This window comes from Geotrypetes seraphini, chromosome 1 (assembly GCF_902459505.1).
Source record: "Geotrypetes seraphini chromosome 1, aGeoSer1.1, whole genome shotgun sequence".
NCBI lineage: Eukaryota > Metazoa > Chordata > Amphibia > Gymnophiona > Dermophiidae > Geotrypetes > Geotrypetes seraphini.
The window spans coordinates 262540102-262553382 of NC_047084.1; the positions used below are offsets into that span (position 1 = coordinate 262540102).

Below are 13281 nucleotides of genomic sequence, written 5' to 3' on the forward strand. Positions count from 1 at the left end.
GGTGCGGTCTTGGTCAGTGCGGATGGTGCTGGAGCTGAAATAGGCTCCACTTCCATTATGGCGCAGAAAAACAGTTTTTGTTGAAGCAACCTGTTCTTGAGAGTGCGCTTCTGGAGGGAAGAGCAGCGAGAGCAGGATTTGAGATGGTGCTCGGGCCCCAGGCATTGCAGGCACCAGCGGTAAAGATCAGTGACAGAAATAGCCCGAGCACAGCAACTGCACTTTTTGAAACCAGTCGACGGGCAGGACATGGACGGGAAGACTGCCGTAGAAAAATCGAACTCGATGGCGAAAAGAGTCCAGAAGGCCCTGCTGGGCCAAAAGGCCGCAACAGCAAAGGTAAAAGAAAAAAAAAGAGTTAAAAATTTTAAAAAATTTTATATGAAAGTAAAAGAGAATAAAAGAAAAACCTGTGACAAAAAAGTCACAATCCACGAGAGCAGGAAGGCAAGCGAGAGAGAGAGAAAAAAAAAATTCAACAGGTGTAGAGAAGGCGTCTTTCTAGCTCCGCGGAAACTAGAAAACTGAAGGGACCGTGCACCTCCGTTGGGCAGGAAGGCACTCACGCATGCGCGGTGCGGGGCTATCGTGAACTTTCTAAATTTAAAGTTGCGATTCACTTTTCAAGTATCCGTATCCGGGCTCCGTCAGTTATGTCACCCATGTGTGAGAATATGCTGCCTGCTTGTCCTGGGATAAGCGTCCATCTGCAGACCAGACTTGATGTCATGAGAGGTATGCTGCCGAGACTCATCAAGCCTGATGACTACTATCCGATGCTGTTCATCCACATTGGCACTAATGATACTGCCAGGTACCCCTGCAAACGTGTCAAAAGTGACTTTGTGGCTCTGGAAGAGAAGGTGAAGCAGTCAGGTGCGCAGGTGGTATTCTCATCCATCCTCCCTATCGAGATGAATGCATGGCCACATGGATGGTGTCACAGAGAGCGTTTTGGCTTCCTGGACCATGGGATGATCTTCCAAGGACTGCTGAGCAGGGATGGTATACTATGCATCTATCAAAGAAGGGAAGACATGCCTTCGCCAGCAGACTGGCTAATCTACTGAAGAGGGCTTTAAACTAGAAGTGATGGGGCAGGATGATCAAAGCTCCCAGGTGAGTATAAGCCTTCAGGTAAGTAAATCACTGAATACCGTTACATGGATGGGAAAGGGGGCAATGTCTGGAAAGCAGTATATACTAATGCTCAAAGTATGGGAAACAAGATTCTGGATCAAGAAGCTGTGATGGAAGAAGAGGAGTTGGATATAGTGGCGATCACAGAGACATGGTTCACAGAGAACAATGACTAGGATGTAATTATACCGGGCTATAATCTGTTCAGGAAAGACAGGTAGGAAGAAAAGGAGTAGGAGTAGCATTATATGTTAAAGATCATATTAAAGCCACACAATTGCAGGATCTGAAGGGCAAGGAAGAAGCACTGTGGATCAATTTGGAATATATTTGCATTGGTGTGATAAATAGGCCTCCTTCACAGACGGAAGAAACAAAGAAACATAGAGTATGACGGCAGAAAAGGGCCGGCGGCCCAACAAGTCTGCCCACTCAAGAACTCTCCCTCCCTCGAGAATTCATCTTTTAAGCATTCCTCTGGAGCGACCCCACTTGTCTGTCCCATCATCTCTTGAAATCGAGCGTTGTACTGGCCTCAATTACCTGACGTGGAAGACTATTCCATCGATCAATTACCCTTTCGGTGAAGAAGTATTTCCTGGTGTTCCCATGAAATCTTCCACCCCTGAGTTTTAGCGGATGCCCTCTTGTCACCGTGGGACCCGTATGAAAAAAGATTTCTTCCTCCACCTCAATGTGGCCCGTGATATATTTGAATGTTTCTATTATGTCCCCCCTTTCTCTGCGTTCTTCGAGAAAATATAAGCGCAGCCTGCTCAAACGTTCTTCATATGGGAGATCTTTAAGTCCTGAGACCATCCTGGTGGCCATTCGCTGAATCGACTCCATTCTCTTCACATCCTTTTGATAATGTGGCCTCCAAAACTGAACACAGTACTCCAGGTGAGGTCTCACCATGGATCTGTATAACGGCAGTATAACTTCAGGCTTTCGGCTAATAAAGCTCCTTCTGATGCTTTCTCCACCTGATTGGCAGCTTTCATATCTTCCTGGATGATTACTCCCAAGTCCCGTTTTGCTACAGTTCTTGTTAGGTTTTCACCATTCAGTGTGTATGTTTTGCATGGATTTCCGCTACCAAGGTGCATTACCTTACATTTTTTGGCATTAAAATTCAGTTGCCAAGTATTGGACCATTGTTCCAGTAAATGTAGGTCCTGCTCCATAGTGTTGGGCATGGTAGCACTGTCGGGTTCTGCTGCGCTGCCCACAACGTTGCATAGTTTCGCGTCATCAGTGAATAATGTAATTTTGTCTCGAAGTCCCTGAGGCAGATCCCTTACAAAGATATTAAATAGTATCGGGCCCAAGACCGAGCCCTGCGGCACTCCACTGGTCACTTCTGACTTTTTTGAGGGAATACCGTTTACCATCACCCTCTGAAGTCTGCCGCTAAGCCAGTCTTCTACCCATGCAGTCAGTGTTTCTCCTAGGCCCATCGTGTTCATCTTGTTCAATAACCTACAGTGTGGGACACTATCAAAAGCTTTACTGAAGTCCAAATACACGATGTCGAGGGATTTTCCCCCATCCAGTTTTTTTGTTACCCAGTCAAGCAGATAGAGATTTAATAGTAGACATTCAGAATATATCCAAAAAAGGGGAAGTCATGCTAATAGGTGGTTTTAACATGCTGGATGTTGATTGGGGTATCCCAGGGAGATTCTGGATTCTCTACAAGGAGAACTGTTCCAGCAGTTGGTAATGGAACCCACACAGGAAGGGGTCATACTGGACTTAGTGCTTACAAATGGGGAAAGTGTTTTTGATGTTACAGTGGGTGATCATCTGGCATCCAGTGATCACTGCATGGTAAGGTTTAATATTAATATGGGCATAGAGAGGGCTCATTCAAAAGCAAAGGTTCTAGACTTATGGGGGTTTACGTCAAGGAATTATTGTCTGGATGGGAATGTCTGGAAGGAGTGGAAATGCGGTGGGCAAGTAAGTAAAAGTAAGAGGAAAAGAAGGCAGTTTTGGTTCTCAAAAGTAGTAGCTAAGAAGGTAAGAAATAAGAGGTTAGCTTTCATAAACTACAAAAGATCACAGAAAGAGGAAGACAGGCAAAAATAACTGGAAAAGTTGAGAGAGGCTGGGCGTGTAGTCAGGAAAGCAAAGATGCAAATGAAAGAAAAAATAGCTGACACAGTAAAACAAGGAGACAAGACATTTTTTAGATATATTAGTGATAGGAAGAAGTGCAAAAGTGGCATTGTGAGACTCAAAGGTGAAGGGGAGGAATATGTAGAAGCTGATAAAGAAAAGGCAGAATTGCTTAACAAATATTTCTGTTCTGTGTTCATGGCTGAAGCGCCGGGAGCGGGACTGCAGAAGACAAACATGAATAGGGATGGAGGAGTAATAGATCCTGATTGATTTTCAGAGGGTTGTGTTCGTGAGGAGCTAGCTAAAATAAAGGTAGACAAAGTGATGGGGCTGGATGGTGTACATCCTGAGGGTGCGGAAGGAACTTAGGGAAGTTCTGGTAGCTCAGCTGACTGACCTTTTCAACGAGTCTCTAGAGTCAGGAGGATTGGAGAAGGGCGGATGTGGCCCCTCTCCACAAAAGTGGAAGTAAGGAAGAAGTAGGGAATTACAGGCCAGTAAGTCTGACTTCTGTGGTAAGCAAATTAATGGAAACACTTTTAAAACAGACTGGTCAAGTTTCTGGAATCCTGTGGATTACAGGACCGGAGGCAACATGGATTCATTAGAGATAGGTCTTGTCAGATAAATCTGATCAATTTCTTTGACTGGGTGACCAGAGAATTGGATAGAGGATGTGTGCTAGATTTAGATTTTAGCAAAGCTTTTGAAAGTGTTCCACACAGATGTCTAATAAATAGAAGGATGCTAGGTTGCATAGGGAGAGGTATGGCCAGTAGGAAAAAGGAGGTATTGATGCCCCTGTATAAGACTTTGGTGAGACCTCATTTAGAATATTGTGTACAATTTTAGAGGCCGCACCTTCAAAAAGATATAAAAATAATGAAGTCGGTCCAAAAGAAGGCTACTAAAATGGTATGTGGTCTTCATCATAAGGCGTATGGAGACAGACCTAAAGATCTCAATCTGTATACTTTGGAGGAAAGGCGGGAGAGGGGACATATAATAGAGATGTTTAAATACCTGTGTAATGTAAATGTTCATGAGTCGAGTCTCTTTCATTTGAAAGAAAACTCTGCAATGAGAGGACATAGGATGAAGTTAAGAGGTGATAGGCTCTGGAGTAATCTAAGGAAATACTTTATTACAGAAAGGGTGGTAGATGCATGGAAAAGTCTCCCAGAAGAGGTGGTAGAGACAGAGACTGTGTCTGAATTCAAAAGGGCCTGGGATAGGCACATGGGATCTCTCGGAGAGAGAAAGAGATAATGGTTACTGGGGATGGGCAGACTAGATGGGCCATTTGGCCTTTATCTGCCATCATGTTTCTATGTTTCTAAGAGTTATCAAAATTATGCAGTATTATGATTATCAGTTTTCTGCAGTAATGGGTTTTGGCTGAAATAAGCAGTATCTCTAAGCTAAGACTTGTACAAAATTCATGTTGACTTGGATCTAATAGTATGCTTGTTGAGAATTTTCCACATACTATTTGCTCAGTTATTTTCCCAATTAAAGGCAGATGAGAAATTGGGTGATAGTTATAATTATGAGATGGTTGCAATTTGTTATTCAGCAATTTATATGTGCACTGTACTAGCCTTCAATGCAGTGGTTTTACCACTGATTTTTCTGAGCTAAAAATTCTTATGGCATTGGCAGTAAGATTAGCTCAGGAAAATCTTGAGTAAAACCATTGCGCTAAACAATAGTGTACTTTTAATACACTGGGGCCAAAACGAGTTGTACAACAGAATGAATTCCTCAGATGTTCCTAATCTGTACTTACTTTGTCTGGAATTAGTGTCTCTATAGTAGGCTGCTTCTCCCCATCAAGTGGGTGCAAAGTAATCAGAGGTGGAGGACTAACAGTTTCAGGAGCAACAGTACGACGAAATCTGTCTAGCAGGGAGTACAGTCTCTGGTGTCTGAAAAGAAGTACATGCAAATAACTATCAGAATGGTCTTTATTATCTAAAGTTGCTTGCCATTCTAATTACTCAATTCATATCCTAGTTTAAGAAAACTCTACCATGTTTGATAAAGACAGTGTTAAATATGTTTAATGAAAACCATAAGACTCTTTTATGGAGAAATTAGATCTTACCTGCTAATTTTCTTTCCTTTACTACTACTAGACCAGTCCAGAACCTGTAGTTTGTGAGGTCGACCACCAGATGGAGATAAAGGACAAAAAAAATAGCCCTGCATGCTTTGTGCTAAAAAACAAAGGAGAAAGTCCAACTTTGCCGGAAAAACAAACAAAACTGCAGACTGTGTACAAGATGCAGGCAAAAATTTATTGTACCAAAATTAAAATGCAAATAAGTAAAATAAAACCCTTTTACCAATCAAGGGACCTGACACGGTTCGTGTTTCGGACAAACCTTCGTCAGGGGTCCTAATAAATACAAATACAATACAGAAAACATTAAAAACTCTTGTAAACTCTTATAAAAAGCAAAAAATAACAAGATGGTGTTATTATGCCATGCTACTAAGGCTTGCGGTCAAGTGACGTGAATGACAAGAAAGAGGTTATGTGAAACAGTAAGGAAACATGCAAAGTAAGATAAACATCAAGGTAAGTTCAAAAAGAATATAAGGAAAATGATATTAAACAATAAAACACTATAAAAAATTAGTGACAAAAGAACGTGACACAAAATGGAAAAGTGAGAAATTAAAGGTACTTATTCCTTTAATTTCTCACTTTTTCATTTTGTGCCACGTTCTTTTGTCACTAATTTTTTATAGTGTTTTATTGTTTAATGTTATCATTTTCCTTATATTCTTTTTGAACTTACCTTGATGTTTATCTTACTTTGTATGTTTCCTTACTATTTCACATAACCTCTTTCTTGTCATTCACGTCACTTGACCACAAGCCTTAGTAGCATGGCATAATAACACCATCTTGTTATTTTTCGCTTTTTATAAGAATTTACAAGAGTTTTTAATGTTTTCTGTATTGTATTTGTATTTATTAGGACCCCTGACGAAGGTTTGTCCGAAACACGGACCGTGTCGGGTCCCTTGATTGGTAAAAGGGTTTTATTTTACTTATTTGCATTTTAATTTTGGTACAATAAATTTTTGCCTGCATCTTATACACAGTCTGCAGTTTTGTTTGTTTTTCCTGCTTTGTGCTAAAAGGCACTGTGCAGTCTTAGGTACTCAATATTTGAATTTTTTTTTTTTAATTCTTTATTCATTTTTAAACTTTCATCAAGTGTACAGAATTCATAATAAACACTATTAATTAGACCATTTGAACATCTTATTATATCTTATAAATATAAATGCAACCCTCCCCCCACCCTCCTTCTAATCACATTATTCATTATGAGATCATAAACCCTCCCATTAAACCCTTCCCCTCTTTCAACCTGGGCCAATCAGGCCTTAGATTTAGCGGGGATGGGCCGGGAAGGGGAGGGCCCGTCTCATTTCCACGAGGCGGGCTTGTCAGCTGGATGGCAGCAAGACCCGTCCAGCCGACCAACATTTAAAGGTTAGTTGGAGGAGGGAGGTTAGTTGGGGGGGGGGTCTGGAGGGGGTCCGGCTTTCCGGCAGGAGGAGTTGGGCATCCTCCTGCCGGCGATTATGAGTTTGGGGGGGAGGGGGAGTCCAGGGGGTTCCGGCTGGAGGAGTTGGGCATCCTCCTGCCGGCGATTATGACTTTGGGGGGATGGGGGGTCCGGGATTCGTGGTTCCGGCAGGAGGAGTTGGGCATCCTCCTGCCAGTGATGGGACAGGCGGCCGCTATACTTATTGCAGCAGGGAGATCTCTTGCCGCGATAAGTATAGCGGCCGCGTCTACTTACAATGTAGACCAGCATTTTGCTGGCCTACATTTTAAGCGTCTCTTCCTCTACTAGGGAGACGCATAGGGCCGCCTAGGTTCACCTAAGGCCCTTAGGCGAGCTTAGGCGTCTTGCAGGCCTCCCTAGGCTCCCGGAGGCGCCTTCAATATAGGCGGCCTGCCTGGGGAGCATTTTTTTTTTTTTAAACGTGCATCTCGATTGGCTGATTAGACAGCTGTAGGACGCCTACAACTTTCTAAAATCGGGACGCACTTTGCAGAATCAGGGCCTAAGTGTTCTTTCTTAATTGCATATTCTACAAAAGTATAGAAAATGTCTACCATTCCCCTCAAACTTTGTTTTGACCAGGACATTGACATTTTGAAAGTTACCTTTTTTGCCATAGGCCTTAGTAATTTTGGTCATAGGCTTTAGTAAAAGAGCCCCTTAGAATATCTTCAAGAAATTTATAGTAGAACAGTATAACTGCAGAGATCTTAATCCCAGCAGCTCAGTTCAGTTCCAACTGCCTAGTGGTAACATATTTGCATTGTATTAGATGGTATCCAGAGGATGCAAATATCTGGCAAATGCATTTTGCTATGTTTGCGGCCAATTTATTAAGACAAGAGGGAAAAGTACTCCATACTCTGCTAAGATGTACCGTGCCTACAAGGCATATTTTGGTTTGCCGGTTGGGAATCAAGACAAACCTTGGGCAAGCAATGCCAAAAAAATCTGGAAGATAAGCCAATTTTGTTTCTCACTAGGATGGTGGAATTTTCTGCTATAAAATTTCATAGAATGTTTAATTTTTTTAATATTTAAATTTTTTCAATGTTGTTTGAAAATATATCACATATGAAATATGTTGCGAGAATCTCATATACATTAGTCATAGGTGAAATAAATTTATTATTTTCATTACCACAATTTCATTTTGTTCTTCTACAGGATGGTAGTGAGGGGAAAAGAGAGCCAAGAAGTTTGCTATCCTAAGAGTTTAGCAGGAACCCACTGACCACTCAAGCAACTGCTACTTATGCATGGTGGACCTTTCTAAATGTTGAATTGACAAGCATGCATTTGTAATCACATATCTGGACATTCCTTTATCCATCACCTTGGTGCCTCATTGCCCTGTGCTCCCCATACCCACTCATCCAGAGAGCGAGCAGCTGTCTTCAGAAAAAGTGCAGCAAGTCAGAGAGTGAGGGAGATGTTGTAGATCCAGTTTACAATATCAGTGGTGCAGCTGATGAGAGAAACCCATACTGTCCAAATCAAAAAGAACTCAATTACCTGATCAGAAATCTTGGTCTCCTTAAGTCTAGTGCCAAGCTTTTGATATCTAGGCTCAAGCAGTGAAACTTGTTGGATGAAAATGTGCAAGTCACCAAGCTTTTTCCACCTTCTTGGACTCTGCTTCTGCCACAACGTGAGCAGTCTGAGACAATTAGAATCACTTGTAACCTGAAAGAGTGGCGTCACTTCATTGACAGCTCATCCAGGAGCATCAAAGCCATGCTGTTCCATAAAAGGAACTAGTACTTGTCTCTTCCACTAGCTCAGTGTACCTCAAAGAGGATTACAACAGCATCAAGACCTTACTAGGTTGAGAGGTCATTGAAAACTTCAAAATGGTGGCATTCCTAATGGGTCTCCAAGGTGGTTTTACCAAGTTACCCTGCTATCTTCTTCCTTTGGGACAACAGGTTCTCAAAGACGCACTACCAAAGGTGGGATTGGCCACAGTGGACTGAGTTCTCTATGGGGTGAAACAACGTCAAATGGGAACCAATGGTAGACCCCTAGAAGGTGCTGATGCCACATCAAATTGGGCCTATTGAAACAATTTGTCAGAGCTTTAGATAAGGAGTTGGCAGCCTTCAAGTATCTTCAAGACATCTTCCTTAATCTGTCTGAGGCAAAGGTCAAAGCTGGTGTCTTCGCTGGACTACAGATAAAGATATCCTGGAGCGCAAGGAATTTCCCAAGAAGCTAACTAAGAAGAAGAAAGTGGCTTGGAACAGCTTTGTCGCAGTGGTTCGGGGTTTCCTCAGCAATCACAAGGCTGAAAACTACATGGAATTGGTTGAGAATCTGGTGAAGACTTACAATAAAATGGGCTGTAGGATGTCTTTCAAAGTCCATGTCCTTGATACTCATCTTGAGACATTCAAGGAGAAAATGGGAGCGTACTTAGATGAGCAAGGCAAGGCTTCCACCTGGATATACTGGACTTTGAATGCCGCTACCAAGGGTAATATAATGAGAACATGATGGAAGACTATAGGGGCTGATTTGTGAAAGTGACTTATAATATAATTACAAATCTCAAAAAACTACTCTCTTCTAAATCTTTTGTAATCATCTTTGTATAACTTCAATATAAATACATGTTAATTGTGATTCATATGTTGCTTTTTATGACTTTGTAAGAATGAAAAGATGAAGATTCAACGTTTTCACATAAGTAAATTGCAAAATTTGACTATCCTGGTCCCAAAATCAAAGTTTTATGGAAATAACTGATATTTCTATACCTTTTAGGCATGAGCAATTAGGAAATTACACTTACTGCCCAGGAACAAAAATTGTTACATAGGGCTCCTTTTACTAAGCTGCGTTAGGGCATTAACGTGCAGAATAGTGCGCTCTGAATTGCCGCGCGCACTAGACCCTAACGCCAGCATTGAGCTGGCGTTAGTTCTAGCCGTGTAGCACGCAGTATAGCACACGATAATATCCTGCGTGCGCTAAAAACGCTAGCACACCTTAGTTAAAGGAGCCCATAGTATTTTCAGTTCTTAAATGGCTTAGAGAATTGCATAAAAAATGATTGCATAAAATGCAGTCCTACTTTTATGAAGTTCTTCATAGCTGGTTAAGTGCTAAATATTGCATTTAACTGGATATATTTTCTCCGGCTCTGTATACCCAAAAATTCAATCCCGGAGCCTGGATGTGGCCTGGCACTGAATTTTTGGGTATAATGCCAGCTGCAGCCAGAAAAATACAGACTGTCAATGGCTGAACATTGGACCCTGAGACATCAAGATATAGGACAAAACAAAAAGGAGGTAGGCATAGCACAATAACATTACAACCTTAAAGACAATTCTGTTCTGTGAGGCATATGATCTAATCTAATCCCTAGATTTATATACCGTATCATCTCCTGAAGTAAGGGCTCAACTCGGTTTACATAAGATTTCAAAAAACAGGGGATCAGTTTAACTAACATGATGTATTACTGTTATTTTAATTTTGTAAACCATCTTGATAGCCATTCAAACAATTTTTTTTAATAAAAATATCAGTTTGTACCTTTGTGCCAGTCTGCTGCTCTGAAGGTGTTCCTGTATTCTGTCCAATTCTTCTATTGGTAATTGAGCTATGCTATTCTGCTGAGCTATGCTATTCTGCAAGAGTGACAAACAGTGGATCAGTACTCATAAGCAAATGATTCTGCATATTTTATAACGTGGTAAATAGGTGCTTATACAACAATTACCAAAAAGCAAACATAAAACAATGTAGATGAAAGCTAATTTGTTTCAATCTAACATTAAGATTAGATAAACTTCAAGTTATAAGTTTCACGTTATGAAGCTCTTACTCAATAAGTCTATATATGTTTTTCTTTACCTGTAAAGTTGCAGCTAAAAGCATTTCTACCCGTCGACAAGCAAGAGTGTCAACCATGCGAGCCAGCACACGGAATGGAGTACACAGTAACTTGTCCACATACAGCATTAACACAGCCCCGGACTGGCTCAGATGGATTCCTTCTAAGCACTGTAGAGTCTTCTTTAGAGTTGTTGGCTAAAAATATTAAAAGTAGCACTTAGCCTTTAGATTTTTATTAGACCTAATAGCACTTATATTTCACAACAAAGTACAGACTTGATATTTAATTAAAACACATATGCAGGCATGTCTCTGTTTGTTGATGGGTTGGCTAATAGTTATACTGTATATTATAGGGAATTGGAATTTAAACCAATCTCATTGCCCATATCCCCAGCCACATAAGTATCTTTCTCCTCTGCTATTTCAGGGTTAGCTGTTAATTTGATAACTGTGTTATGACAACAATATGAAAGAATTAGAACTCACATCAATATTTTGTAAAAAGAAATAAGAAAATTAATCAGAAATACCCCTAAAAATTGTGACAATGAACTGCAAAAAAAAAAAAAAATAATAATAATAATACAGCCTTTCCCTATACTGCAGGACTATAGCCTGTGACTTAGGCTGTAACTTAATTTCTCTCTCTGAATACAGAGCAGGCAGAGGATAACACAAAATATAGGCCACTGCTAATTGGAAGGGAAATTACCAATACTATACTACAACTTGGATAAGCCTTCAGGTCTGAAAGAACATTGAAAAATAAATAACCTGCTGAAATGAGAGAAGATAACATAGAAATAGAGAAATATGATGACAGATAAAGGCCAAAAGGCCTATCCATGCTGCCCATCCATTATCTCCTCCTCTCCCTAACATGTTGCAAACGCACTTGAGTTGGTGAAAGATGAAGTCCATGCACAGAAATAGTTAATACTTAATTTGGGCTCGGCCCAAAGTTAGAATACCTGCCCACCATCTTCGCACTACCCACAGGCGCTGCTCTGCACCTTGAGTTCTCAAGCAAGGTCCTTGGCATCACTATTGATTCTTCTCTCTCCCTCAACAACCACCTCAACTCCTTGGCATAATCATGCTTTTTCAGCCTCCACATGCTGAGGAAAGTAAGATCCAACTTTCGCCAAAAATATTTAGCCGTCCTTGTCCAATCCATCATCCCCTCCAAACTTGACTACTGCAATGCCATTTACTTATGCCTAACAAAAAAAAGTATTCAAAGACTCCAGCTTATCCACAATACTGCAGCCAAGTTGATCTTTGCAAAACGCAAATCTGACCATGTCTCCCCACTCCTGTCCAATCTTCACTGGCTCCCAGTGATTTCCAGAATCCATTTCAAATGCTCCTGCCTGCTTTTAAGATCATTCACGGCATCCTTCCTCCCCTAATCCCAATATCCTTTCTCCCCTAATCCCAATATCCTTTAACTCCTCGAGTCCTGACTCCACCAGACCCGTCCAAAGATATCAACTATCCTTCCCCTCTCTACGCAGTATTCTCTATGCAGGTAAACTGGGAAAATCTCTTCTCTTCAAAATCACAGGTCTCTGGAACGACCTTACTATCCCATTGCGGAACCTGGGCTCTCTACAACTATTCCGCAAGCAACTGAAAACTTGGCTCTTCTCTAACATGTAATTCTATTTTCCCCCTTACTCTTCCATTCTATATATAAGCTCATGTAAACCTTTTCCTTTCTCTTCTTATATTTTAAGTTCTTGTAAACCGTGCCAAGCTCCACTTCCGTGGAGAGGATGCGGTATATAAACTTAAGGTTTAGTTTAGTTTAGTTATGCCATGCTCGTTAGAGTGACTCATTGTGTCAAAACTGAACTGCTGAAAGTTACAAGAATTTATGTAGAAGTTTATCTGCTGTCTTACCCTGTATTTATTAGATGGCACCAAAGACTGAGGGACTGAGACTAATTATGACAGGAAGAAATTTTGTCTATCTTGAAAACTTTATTTCCTTTAATTCTACTAGACCAGTCCAAAACCTGTGGGTTATGCCTGTCAAACCAGCAGATAGAGAGATAAACTTATGAGTTATGCCCTCTATGGGCATAATGCAACCATAGGACTTCGGTGTTTTGAATAACAAAGCAATGGAGATTGTGTGTTAACTTAGCATCTGTTTTGCAAAATCAACATGATATAAAATTATATATAAAGTTTTGTTAAAAGCTTAACAGATACATCAGATCTGGTAATGCAAAGCTTCCTTATTTCTATCTGTGACAACCTCTAAATTGGTCAGGTAGGACTAAAGGAAAGAAAATTATCAGGTAAGATACAATTTCTCCTTCCTTAGCACTCTTATCAGGCTGGTCCAGAACCTGTGGGATGTAGCAAAGCAACCTTAAGAAGGGGTAGGAAATTGGTATCCCTGCCTGAAAATAAAGCTTCCTCTTTGGCATCCAAAGTGAGTTTTATAATGTCTTGCAACACTAGAAGCAATGATTATGTTGTTGCCTTGCAAATGCCAGGTGAAGCTAAATACAGTACTTGGCTCCATTCAAGAAGTGAATATTCCCCCTTTAACATGTAT

General features: G+C 40.8%; 1 protein-coding gene across 6 annotated transcripts in view; it reads right to left on the reverse strand.

The window, feature by feature from the left end:
• Positions 1 to 13281, reverse strand: part of HTT (huntingtin) — an 831912-nt gene that overhangs the window by 261494 nt on the left and 557137 nt on the right. For 4 of the 6 annotated variants that reach the window (XM_033950354.1, XM_033950401.1, XM_033950373.1 and 1 more), the window contains 3 exons: positions 10725 to 10901; positions 10404 to 10498; positions 5057 to 5195 (listed from right to left, as the gene is read on the reverse strand). In XM_033950354.1, the coding sequence (XP_033806245.1) occupies positions 5057 to 5195; positions 10404 to 10498; positions 10725 to 10901 (411 nt within the window). The remainder of the gene's footprint in view (positions 1 to 5056; positions 5196 to 10403; positions 10499 to 10724; positions 10902 to 13281) is intronic. The other 2 variants (XM_033950363.1, XM_033950392.1) reach the window with 1 other exon arrangement.